At 42.5% G+C, this 22,533-nt stretch overlaps 1 protein-coding gene across 2 annotated transcripts; it reads right to left on the reverse strand.

The window, feature by feature from the left end:
* Positions 1 to 22: 22 nt before the first annotated feature.
* On the reverse strand, positions 23 to 22,299 carry Crbn (cereblon). 2 transcript variants are annotated; one of them, XM_070018990.1, is made up of 11 exons: positions 22,212 to 22,299; positions 18,079 to 18,185; positions 17,007 to 17,209; positions 14,943 to 15,092; positions 11,381 to 11,540; positions 6,053 to 6,115; positions 4,625 to 4,709; positions 4,113 to 4,228; positions 3,226 to 3,290; positions 2,149 to 2,280; positions 23 to 1,120 (listed from the first exon to the last, which is right to left on the reverse strand). In XM_070018990.1, the coding sequence occupies exons 1-11, from the start codon at positions 22,276 to 22,278 to the stop codon at positions 940 to 942; spliced, it is 1,329 nt and encodes a 442-aa protein (XP_069875091.1). In that variant the 5' UTR covers positions 22,279 to 22,299; the 3' UTR covers positions 23 to 939. The 2 variants fall into 2 exon arrangements, with proteins under 2 accessions (XP_069875091.1, XP_069875092.1); XM_070018991.1 differs by having other exon boundaries at positions 18,079 to 18,182; positions 22,212 to 22,283.
* Between the last annotated feature and the right edge of the window lie 234 nt (positions 22,300 to 22,533).

Genomic DNA, 22,533 nt, shown 5'->3' on the forward strand with positions numbered 1-22,533 from the left:
TTAGGATAGAATAAGTCCTGAATGCAGTGCAAATGAAGTTTATTTTCATTTACTGACACAAAGTTAACAGTCCGTTTTTGGCCTCAGTATTAGAAATTGATTAGACATTTGACCTGATTAGTTTTGAGTTATGTAAATCAGTGAAGGATATGAGACCAAAGTTACACAGCTGTAAAAGGATTCAGTAAACCTTCAAATATATATAAGCAAAGAGGTAGGTAGCAATCTATGGATTTTATCTTAGTTATTTCTTATACCTCCATTGTTCAGTTGTAAATTGGTTACATTATTTAAATAAGGAACATTAAATTTAGTTTTGGTCAGTTTACTTACACATTTTCTTCCAGTTACATCAACTGAAATAGATTGCAAAATACAGTGTTATTTCAGCCCCATAGTAGTTTAAGTTAAACATTTTAGGAGCTAGGGTTATAGTTCAAATAAATAGTGCAAATGCACAAGTAAAAACTTTTCACCAAGAAACATGTAAAGGAAATGGGGATTTTTAACTCAAACTTCATATTTAATATTTTCAAAATTTACAAATCAGTATGAGCTAAGGAAAATTGAGAAGAACAGAATCCTTTAAAAATAACGTACGCTGCCTTGCTGCATTCAAAAGGAAACTTGTGCTTGGCACCCTAGCTTGGAACTTGATCACTCAGATGACTGGTGCCAATGCATGATGAATTAAAGTGTTCTGTGTGAGTGTGTGTGTGAGCGCACATGCGTGTGCACACAGCAAACAGTAGCATCAGTTTCAAAGAGTTTTCTTGTATTCTAGACTTCCTTTCATCCTCTCTGAAAGTGTACTTTTCCATACAGGTGGACTAAGAAACTGTAACCCTTCATACATAATGTTGCTGGTTACTTACGTGTACGCATCAAAGGCAATTTCCAAAGCAGATCATATCTTTACCGCTACCATATTACATCCATTTACAAGCAAAGTATTACTTTGTCTGGGCTTAGTTCATCTTCTGTGTCTGGGATTGTGGGCAACAGAGCAGATCGGGTTAACCCCCAAAATTTTTGAGGGGACATGTCTTTTTTAGTGGCTGTAAATTTCCATCCAATGTGGCTTGCACAAATCTTACACTGGGCAATGGTCCAGGCATACCTATAAAATGAAGGGAAGATGGCAGCTAAGGAAGCATGACTCAGTACCCAAGCCTGCCGTGGAAATCTGTTGCATAGAAATTTCTTAAGAGCCAAATTTGAAGAATTAAAAAGACTGGCCACTGTGTCTGAGACCAAGGCCAAAGGATTTACAAGTTTGAGGTTAGCCTGACTTACATGGGATTTAAACCATACACTTCACAGAAACATTGTACAAGTATTTGGTCACTTCTGCATTTCCTATGGTAATATATCAGCTTTCATGTATAATTGGCCATATTAATGATTTGAAGCTATATTATTTGAAGCTATGGTTCGGTTTTTCTTCCACTGGAAAGACATTTTCCCTTTGTTGCTCTGTAGTGTACCAAGTTGGGGAACAGCAACCCACCTGCACACATACACGTTTGTCTCAGTCAACCTGCTATCTTCAAAGAACAGTTTAACTAGGAAGAGTTGACTGGAAGCTCTGTTGATACGGGACCCACCTGTAGTGCCTTGACTAACTCCTACTGTGGTTCTTTCAAAGCAAAGGCTGACTCCATATGTGGAACAGAATGTGATAGGGCTAGCTATTAAAGGTAATATAACAGGAAATTAACAAGTTGCTGAGACTCTTAACGTTGAGAACCACTGGGGTAAAGTAAAGTAAGTACAAGAAAAAGAATTCAGTGTTCTCTGTATCGATTTGATATTACTGTAGAATATGATCCACAAATAGGTTATGTGCATCATTGCAAACAGCTAATTTTTAGCGCTAACAGAAGAGAGTAACTTTGGATTAGCTATGTAGTAATTTCAGGACAACAGTAATTGTTAACCTTTTTTTCTCCATATATTCAGTTCAATGGTACTATGCAAACAGTTCATAAAGACATTTTTGTCTATTTATGGGATAAAGGCTGTTTAAGTTATTCATGTCATGCCTGTTTTCTTTTCATTGTAATTCTAGCAACTCTATTTAGAACTTTGGGGTTTTCTACCCATTAAACCAAAACAACAAAAAAACCACCATCACCATCCTCTTACCCAGGAAACCAGCTGTGCTCTGTGGTAGGCCGGCCTATGAGATTCAGGTTGCCGGCTCTGTACACGGTAAGCGTCTCATGCACATATCCATGAGGATTCACATAAGCAGCCATCGGCCCACATAAGGATAAGCTAAAGCAAAAAACAGCATGGACTATAAGACAATCACTAGATTTTTCTGATGAATTTTAATCTTCTGTGTTGGTACTAAGGCTTGAACTCAGGGCACATAAACACTGTCCCTTAAGTTTTTTGGCTCAATGTTGATGCTCTACGACTTGAACCATGGCTCTACTTCCACCATTTTTTGCTGGCTACTTGAAGGAAAGAGTCTCACAGACTGTCTTGCTCTGACTGGATTTGAACTATGATCCTCAGAGCTCAGCCTCTTGAGTAGCTAGAATTACAGCGGTGTATCACTGATGCCTGGCTAATCTTTTAGTTTTATAGTAACAGAATCTTGTATGAGTCATCATTGGAAGGTAGCAGATATTCCTTTGTGTAGGTGCACATGATACCCCAAAGGAAAAAGTTAGTTTTAAAATTCAACAATAAGTTTAGTGAAAACATCTTGGGCAACTGATGCCTTTCTTTTTTTTTTTTGGGTCCGGTCGTGGGGCCTGAACTCTGGGCCTTGGCACTGTCCCTCAGCTCTTCAGCTCAAAGCTAGCGCTCTACCACTTGAGCCACAGCGCCACTTCCAGCTTTTTTCTTTTTGCTTATGTGGTGCTGAGGAATCAAACCCAGGGCCTCATGCGTACAAGGCAAGCGCTCTACCACTGAGCCACCTTCCTAGCCCCTGATGCCTTTCTCAAACATGTTACATCAGTTGTTGAGAAGCACGCCCTGCTTTGGCAGAAGTGATGTTCTCCACTGCCATTCTTTACATGGCCACAGCTGCTGGGACTTCACTATCTGAAAAATGGCCTTTCCCTAAATTGTGTTAATTCCATGGATATTTCTTAAGTATAGTTTCAAGCAATGGAGGGAAATATGTGGGAATGGAAATTAAGACTTGACCCTAATTTTTGATAAAGCAATTGGAAATGTATAAGGGTACATAAATAAATATTTTACCTGAATATTTCATTTTTGGTGGTTATTTCTGTTTCTTGACACTGTTTACAGCAGAGGGAGGTACACTAAGAAGTTAAAGAGGAAATGGTTAGCAGGGATGATGAGCATCAAGAAACTTTTTTGGGGGGTCAGTCATGGGGCTTGAACTTTGAGCTGGGCACAGCTCAAGGCAAGCGCTCTAGTTCTTGAGCCACAGCGCCACATCCAGTTTTTTAGTGGTTTATTGGAGATCAGAGTCTCAGACTTTTGTGCCTGGGCTGGATTTGAACCATGATCCTCAGATCTCAGCCTCCTAAGTATCTAGGGTTACAGACGTGAGCCACCAGCGCCCAGCTAAGAAACTTCTTTTGTTATATTTCACCACATTCCTTCAAATACTGGAAAATGTGGGTGGAATAAAAACACCAAAACTACGATCTGCTAAACATGTACTGACTGTTACCCTTACAAGGTCATTTAGTTTTATAAGCAATAAATAACCACAAATGTTCCATGATTATCATCATTTGGTTTCATAGTTGAGAAATGCAAAGTAGTTAAAAGTTTCTCTGATGCCAGCTGAAATTGTAAGTCAGTTTGACTGACTGACCCTTAACAAATTTGGGACAGGGATTCTACATTTTGGAATACATGCATGGACTGGCTGATCACACCTAGTCCCCAAATTCAAAATGGTCTGAAACCTCAAAGGAAAAACATTCAGAGCACTTTGGATTAAATCTGAATGCTCAATCTACTTCGAAGTGTTTAACTGTGACAGGCAATCAAGAGTTTCTCTAATTACATGACTACATAACTTAATACTAGTGACAGCTCTCTTGCTCCCAACAATAAATGGTTTTCTAGTTTGATTAAACGTGAGTATCAGCAACATTCACTTTACTTACTTTACTCATGATGTCTAATTCACAGCGGAGTCGTTGGATAGCACTACCAATTTTAAGGAGCTGAATTCTCAATACATCATCAATAGGAAGACAGGCAGCTACTCTATAAGAAAAATCTTAAAAAAAAAAAAAAGGGATTTTCAGATGCTAAAATTAAAAATCCTCCAAAACATACCAATTACTATCTTCCTTTAAATAAAACCAAAGGCTCAAACCCATGTTAGAGGTCAATTAATTTTCACTATGTAAATGATATTATGTGTATATAAAAGTGTAAATTCTAGAACTAGAGTCACTTGAAAATAATGCAAGAACAGAAAAAGGTCTGTGCTCAGGAACTGTATTTGAATGACAGACTTAATTCCAATTTGAGTAGAAAATCTGGCTAAAATGAGAGTATTCCCAAAATTTCATTATTAACAAAATGGCCTGCTTCTCAGAATTATTTGAACCATGTCTTAAATTTCTTCCAGCAATATATAGGCCACAGCAAAGAAGTTGACTTTTCATACCTATTGGATTTGAAGGAAGAGAGTCCTCTTTGAGATTTTCATCCCATTCATGTAGCTGTTTCTTAATTCTATCCATTAAGGTTTCCTGGTTAAAAATAAAAGTAGCCATGGTAAAGTTCACAGACTTGTTAAAATTTACTGTGAGTTTGTAATGAAACTGTACTGACAGTAGTTGGAACCATTATATGCAACAGGCAGTAAGATCTCAAACCATACACCCAAGTTCCAGTGTGTTACACTGAAACAATGCAGCAGGCTTCTCACCCACGTCCATCTGACCCAAGGATGCTCCCAGCTGCCCTGCAAGTGTCTGTTGGCTTCTGCTTGGAACTGGTCCCTCCTCTAGGGCTTACTCAAAGCCTCTCCTGGCTCAGTACACCAGACTGTGGCCTTACAGATCACTGCTCTAGCATTTGCTGTCTGCACATCTTATCTGGAACCTATTTACTACTAAAAATGCTGTTTATTTTTTTCTTCAGCCTGTTCCATAATGGCTCAAAAGCTGAAGAATAGAGAACCGCTACCTTTCCCATAAATGATATGCGTGTCCTAAGTGCTCAAAACCTACTTGGTCAGCTTTCCCAGGACTTTGGATTTGTTGCACAGTGATTCACCTAAGGGGAACTTGTAATACTTGTTGAATATCAGCCAATTTCTACTCCACTTTCCCTATATTTACAGAAGTAATTTGCTCCAAAGCAGAGTGACAGAACTTGAGCCTTGAGTCTTTTGTAGATTCTCTAAGCTACTCCAACAGTCAGTGTGGTTTTGATAAAAGCATGGCGATGCCTGCTATTAAAACCGGGAACAAGCCGGGCGCTGGTAGCTCATGCCTGTAATCCTAGCTACTCAGGAGGCGAGGATCGCGGTTCAAAGCCAGCCCGGGCAGGAGAGACCGTGAGACTCCTATCTCCAATAAACCACCAGAAAACCGAAAGTGGCGCTGTAGCTCAAGTGGTAGAGTGCTTGCCTTGAGCTGAAGAGCTGAGGGACAGCGCCCAGGCCCAGAGTTCAAGCCCCACGACCGACAAAAAAACAAAACAAAACCGGGAACAGAAGCACTCATGGAACATGCTTATTAGACTAGAGATCAAGAGAAATGATTTAAAGATCTTGTTTAGGGGAAACCCAAAGAAAAATGGTATCTGAGACTTATTTGCTGTTTGTGTCTATCACTTCTCCCAACAGATTTTCAGATGTTCAATAAACCTTGAAATTTTTCATGGTATCATGTCCTTACAGTCACTGACAGCTGTGAAAGGTGACTTTGGTCAGACTGTAAGGGTATATCCAACAGTCTCCTTCAAGCGTAGTCACTGGCGCTCTTCTGAAAATGGCAGACTACAGAGGGTAAGTCCTGGTAGGGCGGCCCCACTTTCATGATCCTTCCGCAGGACAGAGTTTACCATACAAGTTTAGGATACTTACCGCGTCATATAAGGAGTACAGCCAGCGAGGCCATGAAGTCAGATTTGCACAGTGAAACTTCCTCTGCAAACAAACAAAAAAAGTCACTTAAAAGCAGGAAAATAACCTGAAAGTGCAACAGATGAAAACAGGTTTTATCCTGCAAAACCATTTTCTGTTTTCAATAAAGCATATTATAGCTAATAACATAATAGATATTTTTATGCTTGACAATCATGTTTTTATACTCTAAATACATACTGGGGCTAGAACTGTCATTCCTATTGAAAAAGTACAAAAGTATGTCTCCTGGTTAGGTGACTACCATGTGAGATCTGTGCTGCTCTGTGGTGCCCGCACTGTGCAGCCATCAAAAGTGCACTAACAGAAGCTCTAAGTTACTCAACGCCTAGGCTGCACGATAGCTTGTTGCTCCTAGACTACGCACAGCACATTACTCAATACTGCAGAAAACTGTAACCCTTGAAATTTGTCATTTAGAATAATAAATGCACGCACTCCAAAGGCTTTTAAAGGAAGCCAATTTGTTCTAGAACACAGAATATGACTGAAATATGGATTGAAGCAATGCCATTAAAGCAACAAATGGGACAAGCTAAACATCAACAATGCATCTTTACAGCTGAAAGTTTATACTAGTTTATACTGCTGCTAGGCAGCAGACCAAAGCACTTTAAACACTAAATAAAGATCAGTAGAGCAAAATCCATAGTGTTCAAACGTCTGTACATCACAGCAAAACAGAACAAAACCACTATGACACAGTATGACACATGAAATTTGGAGAGAAAAAGTAAAGCACCAGACAAAGAAGCAAGGTCACACTCTTGAATCTGCAAGACCATAAGAACAGGTACAAAAGGAGAGAGATGTAGGTACACATTGGAGGACTTATCTGACACTGCACCTGTGTACAACTGTGCTGTACAGCCTCACTGTATCACAAATCTAAAATCTAAGGAAAGAAACAGTATGCTATATTCTATACTAATCACAACAGAAATACTGTTAAAGAGGAAGTCTTAGGTTGGAGGACTGACCTTGGCAGGTGTCTCTCGAGGAGATCATACTTGTATTCAAGTATTTTAGGAATTGCTGCATGGGAGAGGACAGACCTATTCTCAAACACCCCTGAGCTGCAGCTCAAACACGGGGTCATTTAATGAAAACACACACACACACACACACACACACACACACACCCCACACACATTACTACAAATGTCCTCATAGCCACGGCTACACAAAGATTGGTTGGAATAGCCTCCTGGCTCCTCAGACAGTGCTTTATGCCTAAGAATCAGACCATAAGACCATAATGTGCTTTCCAGGAAGTTGTACTTTTAAGACTAAATAATGCCAGGAACTGTTGTCAAGGCCCAATTGCAGAATTAAAAAAAAAATGCTACCAATAACACAGAAGATAACCAAATATTTAGTAATAGCAGTAGCAACTGTTAATACTGTGGCAAGAATTTTATTGCCTCTCGCAAGAAAATTAATGGCTGATAGTAATATTACCATTTTAAAGACAAGGAAAGAAGTATCTACACCCTCAGAAGATAGATACCTTGTTAACAGTCGCAGATAGTAAATGCTGAGGAGCTAGGATTTGTCACAGGAAGTCTGCCTACCACTTATTCAACATACTTTAAAGCACCTAATGTTCCGGGGCTTACGTATCTGTGGGCTTAGATTTAGTAGAAAACTGAATCACAAATGACAAGGATCCAATAAAGTTTCAGTTTGGTGGGCTGACACACGTCCAATTCAATTGTTCAAATGTATTTTGCACCTTAAAATGATTACTTCTCCAGCACAAAAAGTGTCCAAATTTGTAAGTTTATCTGGCACCCATATGAAGATAAGGCAGTGAATAAGAATAAATCATTTGTGGACATACAAATTCCAATTTTAAGTGGAACAGAATGTTAGGGCAGAACAGGAGAGCAAAGCCACTCTGCCACCCACCATAAGAAAGCTACGTAGCTGCAATGCCTTTTCAGAGCACATCTAAAATTCTTGTTGGAATTATTCCAACAGATTCTACAAGCTCTATTTACAAATCAGTTAAATACTTTAAGGAGCTCTTCATATTTGTGAAGTGCTTTATGTTAATTACACATACTGCAGAGAAATATGCCAGAAAACACTAGTGAGCTTTGACAAAGCAACTGCCCAAAGTGACATCCTGTAGATAGCTTCCAATTTATGAGTCCTATTTTATATCTGAGTCTAGCAAGATTATCAACTTCATATTAGACAAAGAGTTTAAGCACCTAAAAATGACCAGTGCCTGATTTTCTTCTCTATACTATTTATTCTGGGAAAAGATTTACTACTACAAGCCAGCAAAAAGGCCTGCACGTGAATCCCTCTCACTTTTTTGGGGGGGGGGGGGGTGGAATCCACTACGTATTAACTATGGCTTTAGCTTTACCTTCCCACAATGGAGGATATTAAAGAAAATGTAGAATTCTAACTAAATGGGTCTTTGAAGGACAGTTAAAATGGAAAGGAAATGCAAGAACACCAAATATAAAGATTAAATCATGCCCATTGATTTCCTTCCTTTTTTCTTTTTTTGTTGGTTGTGGGGCTTGAACTCTGGCCCTGGGCGCTGTCTCTCAGCTAGCTCTTCAGCTCAAGGTGAGCATTCTACCACTTGAGCCACAGCACCACTTCCCACTTTAAACAGTAACCAGTAACCAAAGATGTCCATTTACTGTTTCAATTTCTACTATAATTGACCAAGTAAATTATACAACTAATTCACTCCAATAAACTAGAAAGTAGCAGTTCCTTCTTGGTAGTAAGAGCTGCAGCAGAGTATGTTACTGTGGATCCCTAAGGCTTACAAGCAAATGCAGCCATACCCACAGAAGAAGCTGGGTGGGGTAAACCACCTGACTACAAACAGCCACAATGTCATGAGAAACTAGCTAAAGAACATCAGTGAGGAGGCATGTTAGCTGTATTTGTACTTACACAAATCAGCAGCGATTACAACACGTCATAATACAACATAAACAAACTGACCCAAAGAGGAGGTAAAGTGAAAAACACTCATCTATGACATCACTGAGCTTAAAATGGTGAGCAATTTGGAAGAAGGGGAAATCTTATCAGGAAAACACATGGATCCACACTTTCCATGAAATTATTATATAAGATGTACAAGGAAAACACAGGAGCATTCTGCTTGGTTAAGTCATATTTAGTTGTGACTCAGAACACAGAAACAAAACAATTCCACTACATAAAAGGGAAGAAAAAAACAAACAGGCCACATTCCAAACCGTTCTATCGAGACTACGTATTGATAGCTAACCTTGACATACTCTTAGTTAAAATTATGTTCAAAATTACTAAGAAAGCAAAATTTTCCCCAGCCAGCAGGAGATTTAAAGTATCTGTATCAGGTTTGGGACAGAAGCTTTACACACATAGTGATAATACCTTACACCTTAACAATCCTACTCTTAAGGCTGTTTGGAAGTCTTTAAGCAGGCTAATTATATCATATACTAGAATCTTTAGAAATACTCATTGAAGCATTTTGTACTGTGTAAGATTTGGTCAGCTGAAGTACACAGACTAAGAAGTCTACACACACCCACACAGTAATTCATGTGCCTGAGGCCCTTCAAGTACCCATTTAATCCAAACTTTCCTTTACAACCAGAGGAATTCTACAGAAAGAACACTGCAAGTGAAAGTATGTGGTCAAACGTAGAAGACCCCTTCATGAAGAATCTATGCTCATTTCCACAGGACCCACTATTTGACACCTACATTTAAAACCTTCATTACTCTAACTACAAAGAGTAAGGGATAATTAACAAAGAACTTTTATGTTAAAATAAAAACATTTATGAAGTCTGAAAAGGCCAGTTTAGAAACCAGTACATTTTCCCTTTAAGCAAGAATGAAAAATAGTGATTATTTTATATGTGAAGATACGCATCTCATAAATGGTTAAGGAGAATTATTTAGCCAGAAGAACATCATAAGAACCAATGCTCACTCACTGAACCCAGGGCCTTGAAGCTGCTTAAAAAGGGGCTTGACCACTGCTTAAAATAGAAATTCTTTTGCTGGTAATGCAGTTTGAACTCAAGGCCTCATTTTTGCTCAGCTGGTACTCCAATATTGAGGCCCTCTTCCAGCCCAGCTTTTGCTAGTTATTTTAGAGATAGAGTCTCACAGACTTTAGTGCCCAGGCTGGCTTTGAACCATGATCCTCAATTCTCAAGTCTCCTGAGTAGCTAGGATTAGAGGTGTAAGTCACCAGCACGTAGCTCAAACAAACAATACTTATAAAGAGCGTCAAGCCTCAAGTCCATTTTTGCGAGGTCAATAGTTCTCAAGTAGGAGAGCAAAAGAAGCTAAGGAACAATGCCCAGGCACTAAGTTCAAGCCCTAGAACTGGCACAAAAAACAACAAACAAACAAAAAATTAGAGGCCTAGAAAAAATAGAATATTCTCTATTTCTATTATCTGAGTGCTATCCTAAGTGAATCATTTCTTTTTTTTTTTTCCCTCCAGTGAAAGTGCTCTACTACTGGAACCATGCTCTCTACATATTTTTTTGGTGGTGCTGGGATTTGAACTCAGGGCCTCTTGCTTGCTAGCCTGAGCTGTGCTTGTAGCCCTGTTTGTTGCTGGTTATTTAATTATATTTTTTATTTTTTTTTTTTGTGCCAGAGGGGCTTGAACTCAGAGCCTGGGCACTATCTCTTAGTTCTTCTGCTCAAGACTAAAACTCTACCACATGAGCCACAGCCTCACTTCCAGCTGTTTTTGGTGGTTCAGAGTCTCATGGACTTTGACTGTGCTGGCTTCAAACCAAGTTCCTCAGGTCTTAGCCTCCTGAGTGTTAGCTAGCTTCCAGGTATACACCATGAGCATCAGCTTCAGATTAGTTTTTAGTTAAGGTCTTGTCAACTTCTCTTGGCAGGCTAGTTTTGCCTCCACCTCCCAAACAGCTGGTAATACAGACATGCAGCACCATGTTCAACCAAATATCTGATAAGATCACAGAAATTGCTATGGAATTAAACATCACAAACGATAATTAATACACAACTGGTAAAAAGCTATTATCAAGAATGCCTTACAACTGTGGCACTGTACTTTATTGTGAACTGCTATTCCTTAAATAACCATCTGTGAAATTTTCAAAAGTTCCAACTAGGATCAATACAGCCAGAGTTCTGCCACAGAAGGTATCTGGAGAATGAAACATGACAGTTGTTTATGATTCTTAAGTCAGGTAAAATGGAACTTGCCATTTTTAGAAGACACATAAAAAGTTGGTTTCTCACCTTCTGGTATTTCTGCCACCACTGACATGAATACTGGTCTTCCCACGATACAGGCTTGGAAGGAAATATCTGACACTTATTGAGGGACTCTAACTGCACTGCAGACATGGTGGAAGGCAACACACACTCAGGAAGAATTTGCACTTTAGCCTGCTGGATTCTAAAAGAGAACCAAGCATGGTGTTCATTTGTAAGATAAACAGACTCAATCTACAACACTCAGGATATTCTTAAACACTAAGTTTCTCCAGTTTTGCTGGAATGTATTTGCCAAATGCGGATGGTAAGATACAAGAAGTTTTCAGAAAATAATTTTATCTCACAAGGCAAAAAGTCAATACCAAAGACAATGTAAGGTTTTCAGTCTCCCTGTGGAATTAATAGAAAGGGACAGTCATTTCTCAAACAGTTTGTTTTTCAGTATCAGTGCAAAACCTACTACCCTTGCTTACCTGGCACTTCTACATTGATGTCGTTGGAGTCCTTGGCAATGCCAAGCCTCCCCACTCCCCCCTTCCCTCCACAGCTCATTCTTACTTTCATTCTTTGCCAGAAATCATCCTGAGGATCATAGGAAGGAGGAAAAAAAAGGTCACAAACCCATTTATAGATGGTTAAAACACCTGGAAAGTTGCATGTAGCTTTTATTTCCCTGTGCCCCCCTCTTTTCATTCTCAAACATTTCATGTGAGTATGCAAAAGATCAAAATAGAAAGGTTTTTTTGAAAGCAAAACACTAGTCATTTCCAAAATGCTACGGGAGACTACCATAACTGCAAACACCTTAGAAATGAATGCAAACAGAGAGGCTGAGCACATGAGGCAGCTTCCAAGGAGGCTCTGGATCTCCTTCGGCATAGCTTTGGAAGGAAAGAGTATATATAACTACAATGATAGAACAAAACACTTTGAAACTGAGTAGATGCGTCTGTCTCATCTTAAGACTTTGAAAGTCATCTTTCATCATCCCCACTGTCTTGACCTATGAAAAGTTATAAAATTCTGTTATTTCTATTCATGAAATATCTACATGTGTCTCAAACGGCTTGGTGTTTTTATCCAACCACTACATGGCTGTTTCACTACCTAGGAACATTTCTGTTATGGGAGCCATGGCTGCATCTGCGGTACCAGCTGTTGGAACGGCCTCGGGGGACCAAGGGCTGCCCCATGTGGTCTCCAGTCAGCACTCCTGAGGCCCTGGCGCGTGCACAGGCCTGGCTCCCTCCACCACTGACTTCTGTTTCCAACTTAAGCTAATTCTGTTTCTTCCCAATGTGTTTATGGCAGTTGCTGTGTGATTCTAGCAATTTGTGGTATAAAATGAGTGAAATGAAAGTGTAAGGATCATTAAAACATAAATACTGCTTTCAAATTAGGTAGACATCTCCAATATTAGGAAAAAGTATACAAATCCAAACCGATTCTGTACTTGAGTTGCCTGTCTTCAGACACTCTTTAAGAAAACCTAGAGGTATACACTGTAAATGGATAGTGAATAATGAAGTACCAAGAATATCTATGGCTATAATGTACTTTCAAGAAAACACCTCATTTGTGCCTCAAAAAAGAAAATGTAATGACCGTACGTTTATACCTTTCTGGTTGAAATGTTTTTGAGATCTATGTCTAACTTTCTGCCTGATAATTACTGGCCTTATCAAGGCAGGTAAGGGCTTACCTCTTGTAATTCCACTGAGGCGTTAACCATACTTTTGCTATGCACTCAGGAAATAGGGATTTCTGAGGAGGGATCCTACACTGACCCAATGAGACTTCCTATGTTTTCATTCACTAAAGAAAAAGTTCACATATGCAGAAAATGCCAAAGAAACAAAGACAACATAGGGAAGGCTAGAAAGAAGCTATATACTTTTTATTCATATGACATCCTTTACATGTAAAGGAGAAAAGTACAACTACCTTGAGTTTCCCATATGCTCTGGAGACATTTTGGTATACTGCACAGGAAATTAGTTTGGGATTCAGGACGTGGACTCAAGGAACTGCTTTTTATATGACTACAGGCAAATTCCTAGTGGGGCTAGAGACACAGACTAAAGCCAGGGCAATCAATTCCACAGAGGTCTCTGAAACAAAGACATCTTCTGAGAGACTTTAAGAGGCTTATGCACTACTTAGGGGACACACCCTTTCAAAGTCTTGTCTAGTCCTGTCAGATGGATTTTAATCTTCACTGCCATCAAACTACATTCTTTCAAATGACTGCACACTTAAGGATTTACTGCCATCTTGTGTTCAAGAGTTTTTACACAATCAAATAGCCCTAAAGTCAAGGTAAGCTGAGAAATACACTGTCCTAATTCAATTTCCATTTGGCTTCTAGCAAACGATAATAATAATACTCAAAAATAAAGTTGTATGAAGCATGTAGATGAGTAGTAATCTGAAGAAGGAACTTAGCAAAATCCACAGTAACAAACAACTGGCTGATGATGACAGTGCAGAGTCCTCCATGGCTCCTCTGTCCTGTAGGACATTTATTACTGTAAGCCTCAGGGCTACGTGAGCTGCGAGCACAGAGTGAATGTTCTATGGAAACACTAGGAAGAACTCAGCACCCCCATCTCCCAAGAGGTTTGGTAGCCCAACTCACATGAAATCTCTAGTTCCACAGTGCAGAGATATGAAAGCCCACGGAAGGTCCCATTTAGGAATGAAGGCCACCCTGAGCTCACACAGCTCACATTCTTCTAAATCTTCAACAAAACCCCCAAAACTTCTCTGTCCTGAAGATGACAGGTGCAGCCCAGGGATAGGATGAGATGTTCAATTCTGGCCACAGATCAAAGGCCAATTCCCCAGAATAAAGGGACATCCAACAAGCTATCTATAAAACAGATCCCTTTATGCAGAGATGAGGATCACAATTTCAGAGAACAGCCAATGGTCCAGAAAAAGCCTTATCCCTTTTTTTTCTTGAGAGGCTTAATTAAGGTAATTAGCATTTAACAACACTGCCACAAAAAAAAAAGTTTTCAGTGACTATACAAACAATTCTAACATGAGCTACACCTAAATGGGTAACACTAAAAACAATTCTTGGTAAACTCTGAAACCCTACAAGGCAACAGGACTCAGGTGTTTCTCAATCACTTTGTGTGTGTGACAGAAAATTCATACTGGAGGTTGGCACAGTTCGGCACAGAATGCCTGCACACAGCTCCCTACCTAGGTCTCTATCCCTTACGCTCTGGAGAGAAGGTCTGCATCCCAAAGAAGCCACACTCAAAAGACACTTCCCTTTGACCCATACTCAAATTTGGAGGAATATTACAATCACCTGGAAATCATTTTAAGCCTCACCACACACTAAACCCCTCTCTGGGGATGAGGCTAGGTTGGGACTCAAGCTTATACATTTCCCAAAACTTTGCAGATGGTTCTGTGGCCCACCAAGGTTGAAAACTGCTGGGAAAGAGAACAACTAATTCAAACTCGCAAAATAGGAAAATTCAGTAAGACAAAATAAAAAACGAAATCCCAGCAAACCACTGAACTGTGAGAAGCTCACAAAGGTTTAAGACAAGGTACTTCTTACCCATCTGACTGTGTTCTTAGCTCAAGGACTTTGAACCTCTGTCTGCCAATTGCTTTCACTTTCACGACTTCGATTCCAAAGTCCTGCTCTTCTCGGTAGGCATAGATCTCTGCTGTGGTTCCGAACTGCGCCTCCCTCTCCTGTGTATTACTTCCAAGGAACATATTAAGAGGGAAGATTTCAATGTTTAATTTTTTAAACACAATTGCGTTGTTATTATTAAGGTGTACTGAGGGGTTACCATTTTATAAGTCAGGTAATAAGTACATTTTTTTTTCTGGACAGTGTCATCCCTTCCTTCATTTTCTCCTAATTTTCCTCTTCTGTCCCTGCCCACAGTTACATAGTTCATTTTTCCACATAGCATCAATGCAGTTTTAACAATTTTTTAAATACACAATGTTGCCAAAAGCAAGATATATGGGAAAACAATTTACAACACTCAATCTTCAGTGCAACATTTAAAAATTACATGGATAAAGCCAGGTGCCTCTAATCTTAGCTTTTCAGGAGACTGAGATCTAAGGATCCAAGTTCAAGGCCAGCCTGAACAAGAAAGTCCAGAAGACTCTTATCTCCAATAAGCTAATAAAAAGCCAGAAATGAAGCTATGGCTCTTGTGGTAGAATGATAGCCTTGAGCATATGAAACAAACAAACACCCTCAGAAAGCATACCTAGGCCTTGAGTTCAAGCCCCAGGACTGACTAAAAGAAAATTACATTGATATGCAACAAAGCTTCAAGATGTACAATTAACCCCCTTTGGGGAAAAGAATGTTAATGACTGAAATGATCTAGAATTAAACGTTTTAAAGTATTATTTCCCAGGTGGGCATGGTGGTGGTTCAGGCCTTTAATTCTAGCTCCTTGGGAGGTAGCGATCTTGATCATTACAGTTCAAAGCTAGCCCACACATAAAGCTAGCATGACCTATCTCAAAAATGAAGAGGGGTGTGGCAGTGCACAGCTATATGACCTGAGCTACTTGGGAGTCTAGCTAGGAAGATCATGGGCTGAACGCAGCTCTGGCAAAAAACACAAGATCCTACCTCAACATAAGGTACAAAAGGGCTGGGGGACTGCTGACACAGCAGAGTACTTAGCAGGCGCAAGGCCTACTACCACCCAAAGGTTTTAAAACACAATTAACTTTTTTTGTACTGAAGATTGAACTCAAGACCTTGTGTATGTTAGACAAGTACTCCAGCCATTTTGCTTATATTTTGTTTTTGAAATAAAGTCCAACTAAATTGTTCTGCTCTCAAATTCCATCTCCCTAACAGCATTTCCACACTCAACCCAGACCAAATAGTGTCTGCCTTTGTTAGACAATCATTTCCGCTTCTTATCTGCAGCTCTGTACTAGGGGAGCAGCGGGGCAAGGACAGAATGAACAAAGAACACTTCCTGCTTTTATTTCCTGTCTCTGCTACAGACTTCCGGTATTTACCATGGACTACTTGAAGTACTACTGATTTATCCTGGCACACCTTATGAATTCTGAGAAAGATGAAATGACTCTCAGAAAAGTAATCATTTACATTAAGATATAAAAGTCCTTTTCAAACAAAGAGAGTTCCAGAAACTAATTTTTAGAAATGTTCTTCATTAAATATAACAGAGTAAGTTTTTCAAAATTCTCAACACTAACATGGTAATGAAAATGAAAAAAGGTAGTCCAGTTTACACTTTCACACTTTTCTCAACAAAATTCTTTACCTCACATTCTGTGTGTGAGGAGGTGCTGATTTTAAGGACTTGAACTCAGGGCCTGAGCACTACCCTGAGCTTTTTGTGCTCAAGGCTAGTTAGTGTTCTACCACTGAGCCACAGTTCCACTGCTGGCCTCTTGGTTAACTGGAGACAAGAGTCTCACAGACTTTCCTGCCCGGGCCAACTTCAAATGTCAATCCTCAGATCTTAGCCTCCTAAGTCGTAAGGACTACAGCCACCAGCACCAGGCAACCTCATACTCTTATGGACATTTTCTATACGTAGCTTCCACTTCAACACTGACGTGGGTTGAGACTACACAAGGGAAGGACGGTGGTAAGTAACTTTACCTGTATGCAAGGACTGCAAAGGTTCTATCTTTCTGAATTAGATTCCGCACCATGCTGACTTCTTGAGGGCGAGAGAGGTGCAGAGGTAAAGTCTGCCCGGGAATGAGGATCATCATCACCTGCGGCAGCACAGGGATCACCTGACAGCTGTCGTCGTCATGCAGAGTTCGGCCGTGGAACTCCTCCATATCCGCGCCCAGGTACTATTCAGAACACACACCACGTCAGACAGACACACAGCACAAATCCAAGAGCAACGCATGAATGCCAAGAACTAATCAGATGCACAGAAATTTCCAACAGAATACTAATATTTATTTATACAATAAATTTGCATACAAACATCCTACATGAAAATCTTCTTTTTCCATCTAATATTTACTGCTAGAAGTAGAATCTCAAATCTTATGAAGAATCTAACATATACTACATTCAGGAATATTTTCCAGGGGGCTGGGAAGGTGGCTCAGTGGTAGAGCGCTTGCCTTGCATGCTTGAGGCCCTGGGTTCGATTGCTCAGCACCACATAAGCAAAAAGAAAAAAGCCGGAAGTGGCGCTGTGGCTCAAGTGGTAGCCTTGAGCTGAAGAGCTGAGGGACAGCGCCCAGGCCCAGAGTTCAGGCCCACGACTGGACCCCCCCACCCCCCAATAAAAAAAGAATATTTACCAACAGAAGAAACTTGTCTATGTCCGAATACCACAAATGACAAGCCTACTACAAGGCTGGTACATAGAATGGCACCCAGCTCCCAGTAGTCGGGAGAACATGTACTAAGGTCCACTGGTAACAAAGCTGTAAGCAAGTGACAACTCCACAAAGGTTTATAGCTTGGCCCACTAATAAGCTGTTAAAAAAGTGGTTTCAAGTTTATCTACTGAAAAAATAGACTATGCCCTCAAAGAATTATACCAGACATAGTACTGAACTGCTAAATATATTATTCTGCTTATTCACTGAAAGAAAAACCCGTGTCCTCATCCCCAATCTCCATGCGGGGTAATATATAGCTAAAAGTGAGTCCCTTAACTTTATGGCCATTTGTCACAGGTGGATGTGTAGGGACTACATACTGTATGTGAGGTTGGCAAACTGGTGTCAAAGTTGATGATGTTTGGTTTTCTGGCTTCTTTGCTATCCTGGTCTTCAACTTCCATTTCATCTTCTTCTTCACTCTCTGCTGAAGTACAAAAAAGATGAGATACACTAAAAACATTGAATTCCTTTCCAAACCCACCATCCTAGAGAAAAGAGGCTCCAGACTGCACATCGGCGACCTCTACAGTGGCAAGGACGCAGCAGAGAAGGGGTCCCGCCGCGCTCCCCACGAGATGGTTGCCTCCTGTTTTTTATTAAAGTTCAATCTACTTTTTATTTGAGAACAGTTTACAATTTACAGAAATGTTGGAAAGACAGTATAGTGTTCCTGTATTTCCACTTTCCCCTACAGTCCACATGGTATATTAGTGTGGTACACTGTGGCAACACAGTCATTAATATTAACACATTACTACTAATTAAACTCTCCACGTGATGAGTGGACTTTCCTGGTTCTACGCAGTGGCTCTTTGTTACTGGACCCCTCCAAGGTTCCACACTGCCCTGAAGCTGTCATGGCGCTCTCTCTGGTTTCTCAGTTTCCCTTCCTTTTGAAGGCTTTGACTGCTTTGAAAAGTTGGGTAATTTGTATACCCTCTCAATTGCAAAGCTGTAAATTGTAATTCTCATGCTGAGCCCGAGGCTGTGGTTTCTTAGGGAGGGAGAGCACAGATGCATGATTTCCCACTGGGCCCTCTGAAAGCCAAGGACTAAGGAAAGCCTACTCTGAAGGGTGCTGTGATAAGCACTACAGCCGGGCAAAGGAAATATTGTGTCAATTCTCCTGTATACATTTTCTCTTCTCAGTTTCAGGCATTTCACACCTAAATAAACTTAAACAAGACTATCTCTGAGCTTCTTTCCAGCTCTTAGCTTTAAAGAGCTAATAAAAGAGAAAAAAAAAACAGAAGAAACTAATCAAGTAATCAAAGATCTGTTAACTAAAACTGAATAAAGATAACATAAGAACATGCCAGAAATAATGCTGCAGCGTTTTCCCAGGGACATTACACCTTGGCTGTCACTATCTTATTTTAAAGTGAGTGCTTCTATAATTATTTTCACAAACATTTTACTTTGTGAAGAGTTTAACTTTGAAAATAAAGTTGCCATGAAACATAAGACGTACTTTAAAAGAAATACCCCAGGAAGCTTTTACCATACACATTTCTTAAATTACAACTAAAGCTGACCCTAGCAGAGACAAGAATGGAAGTCAGAAAAAACTACACTACAAATACAGATGTCTTCCAATCATGGAGGAGCCGGTCCTGTCCATGTCACGGGATCAAGTCCGGCCTGTGCGATCCTGTCATCTTCCTACCTGAGATCCAGGACAAGGGTGGATCTCCCCGTCCCGTGAATGGCCACATGGGAAGATATGGGTGGGTGTCGCGCGGAAGAGAATCCTACTGGCGTAGACGCCAGTGGGCCAGGGGGCCAGGGACGCTATTAGTCTACTACAGGTTCTCCTCATAACAAATTATGTCGTGTGTCGAGGCTGGGAGTGAGACTCTAAAGACTTACTCTCATTTCTGACCTCATGATTCATCTATCTTTAAACATCCTCAAAGTGTCTCAACCTAGAAAGTTATTAGCAATCACTCCATTGATTTCCTTTGTGCCCATCATTATTTAAGATAAACCATTTCTAGGTAGGTCACTGACAGAAAATACAAATGTTTTACAATATGGTTAACTGCCTGGGGTTATTCATTTTTATAAGTACATAGAAGGTCTGGTCAAAGAGATGAACATAACCATTTCGGCCTGTATGCAGCCAATGGTCTATCACCGTACACATACTTTCTCCTGAGAATAATGATGTTTCATGGGTGATAACAAAGAAAAAAATTTAAACTGCTGAGAAAAAAATCTTCCGTCTCAATTCTGAAGCATGCCTTTCACCTGGAGAGACCCACTTTACTACATTAACTATTAGCTCAAACGATGGAATGATTGCTTTACATTTTAGCTCTCTGATTTCTAGTCTCTATAGGAATGTGTCATTTGTTATGCAAAGCTCATTCCTACTAAACATAGCCTAAATCCCACTTCCCTGACTCGGCTGTGTTTATCTATTAATACTTCATCATTTAGCTTGGATGAATTCTTCATATCTCAAATACCAGGCAACTCCTTGACACTTAAAGAGGATTACCCTTCAGAACAACCCTTACTACATGGATGTATAGACAGCCCATTATTTGCTCTACACATAAAACTCACATTTAATTTAGAAGAACATGATGGTAGAGCTACTTCTCTAGGCTCCCTCACTTCTGACTTTTTCCTCGGAGACTGTTAAGTGCTACCAGGGTGAAGAGTGATGACTCATGCAGAAGCCTGTGTGAATGCCAGCAGAACATCTGTATCCTCACTCTTCACCGTTCTGCCTCCAACACTGGATTTGACAACTACACGGTTGGGCTGAAGTCTCTAAAGAAACAGCTCAGTTCGTCTGTGGAACACTGACACACTTGCCCCTTTAGCATTTCAGTTAGGTTGGCTTCAAAAACAGCCACAGTAGCTAACCATGGTTTGGGTTGTGGAAAGTGGAAAGGGTGTCCTGTAGGAGGTGGGCATGCACCTCAGCCGTTTTTTTTGTTTTTCAATCCATGTTATTCCCAGAGGACAAACTAATACTCCAAGCACAGTAGCCCTTAGGCAACAAGGTGAACTGCTGATTAGCAACCCCAGGAAGAAAAAACAACACAAACCCTAACCCCAGTGGGAGGAGATGCAAGTTCCCCAACCACTAGGACCCAACTTATCTCCTGAAACTTTTCTCCCGGAATCCCATCCTGAGTGAGTGTGTGTATGGCCACATCTACCGCACCAGGCTCTTCTTCCCCAGTTCTTCTGACCCCCTACACCGGCGATCCTTCCCTGGGAAGAACCATATGGGGGGGGGGGCTCAGTGCTAGAAAGGGAGGCGCTGGGTTACACTGCCAGCCCTGAAAGGAGAAAAGACACTGAAGAGGATGCTCGGCGGCATTCACTTATCTGCAGCAAATCCACTGTCCCTGGGCACCAGCGCTTTCTCCAGCCGGACCTCGAACGGGACCTCGACCAAGAGTCCAGCCGGCATTGCACGTCTTTCCATCCCCACAACTCTTGGGCCCAGTGAGCTCGGGGAAGAGGGGGTGGGGGGTGGGGAGCCCTTCATACAGCGACTGATCGCCTCGGGCCTCCCGCACGACACGGATCTTCTGTATAAACCGTTCCACATCCGCCTGGCACTCGGGGCTCCTAACACCAGGCCAGAGGCCGGATGTTCCCGAAAGTCAGAGGAAGGAAGAGGAGCCGAATTGTTGTGTGTGTGAGAGAGAGCGCGGCCCCCAGTTTCTTCAGGCAGGGCCGAGCCTGGGTGTCTGGTCTCGGCGCTCGCGTGGCCTCGGGGCAGCGCCCTCCCCCCCCCCCCCCCCCGCCGCCCTGAGCTGACCCGTCCCCAGGCTCCCCGCTACGGAGGGGGCCGGGGCCGGGGTCGGGGCCGGGGCCGGGGATGTCAGACGCGCTGCAGGGCGGGCCGCGGGGGGTGGGGGGGAGGTGGCAACCCCGGCTTTAATCCCACCGGGCCGGGCGGAGGGCACGGGGTCCCCGAAATCCCCAGCGGGCCGGGCGGAGGGCACGGGGTCCCCGAAATCCCCAGCGGGCCGGACGGAGAGCACGGGGTCCCCGAAATCCCCAGCGGGCCGGGCGGAGAGCACGGGGTCCCCGAAATCCCCAGCGGGCCGGGCGGAGAGCACGGGGTCCCGGTCCCCACAAGCCCCCCCCGCGCCCGCCCCGCGGCCCCGCGCCCCTCAATCCCCCCCCGGGTAAGCGGGGAGCTCGGAGCCCCCGCGCCCCTCAATCCCCCCCCGGGTAAGCGGGGAGCTCGGAGCCCCCGCGCCCGGCCCAGGGCGACCCCGCGCCCCTCAATCCCCCCCCCGGGTAAGCGGGGAGCTCGGAGCCCCCGCGCCCCTCAATCCCCCCCCCGGGTAAGCGGGGAGCTCGGAGCCCCCGCGCCCGGCCCAGGGCGACCCCGCGCCGGGGCCGCGCCCGAACGCGGCCCGTCCACGCCGCACGCGCTCCGCTCCCGCCCGCCCCGCGGCCCGGGCCCCGTTACCGAGCAGCAGCGGGAGACGGTTGCCCATGTCGTGCGCAGCGTCCTGCGGCTCTTCCTCGTCGGCCATGTCTGTTTACCCGCAAAGCAGGCTGGGACAGGGCGGTGCCGCCGCCGACGCCGCGGGGAGGGGCCGCGCCGCGCCGCCGCCGCCGCGCTCCGGGGCCACAGCGCCGCCTGGCGGCTCCTGGGAAACGCGCAGCGGCCCCGCAGGCCAGAGTGTCAGAGCTGGCGGTGGTCCCAGCCGCACCCGGACCCAGAGGGCTTCATCAGGACGCTGGTGCAGGAAGCTCAGCCACCACCTCGGTCTTAAAGAAGAGGGGAA

Source organism: Dipodomys merriami, unplaced genomic scaffold (genome assembly GCF_024711535.1).
Source record: "Dipodomys merriami isolate MVZ:Mamm:240054 unplaced genomic scaffold, mDipMer1.0.p SCAF_13, whole genome shotgun sequence".
In the NCBI taxonomy this organism is placed as follows: Eukaryota; Metazoa; Chordata; class Mammalia; order Rodentia; family Heteromyidae; genus Dipodomys; species Dipodomys merriami.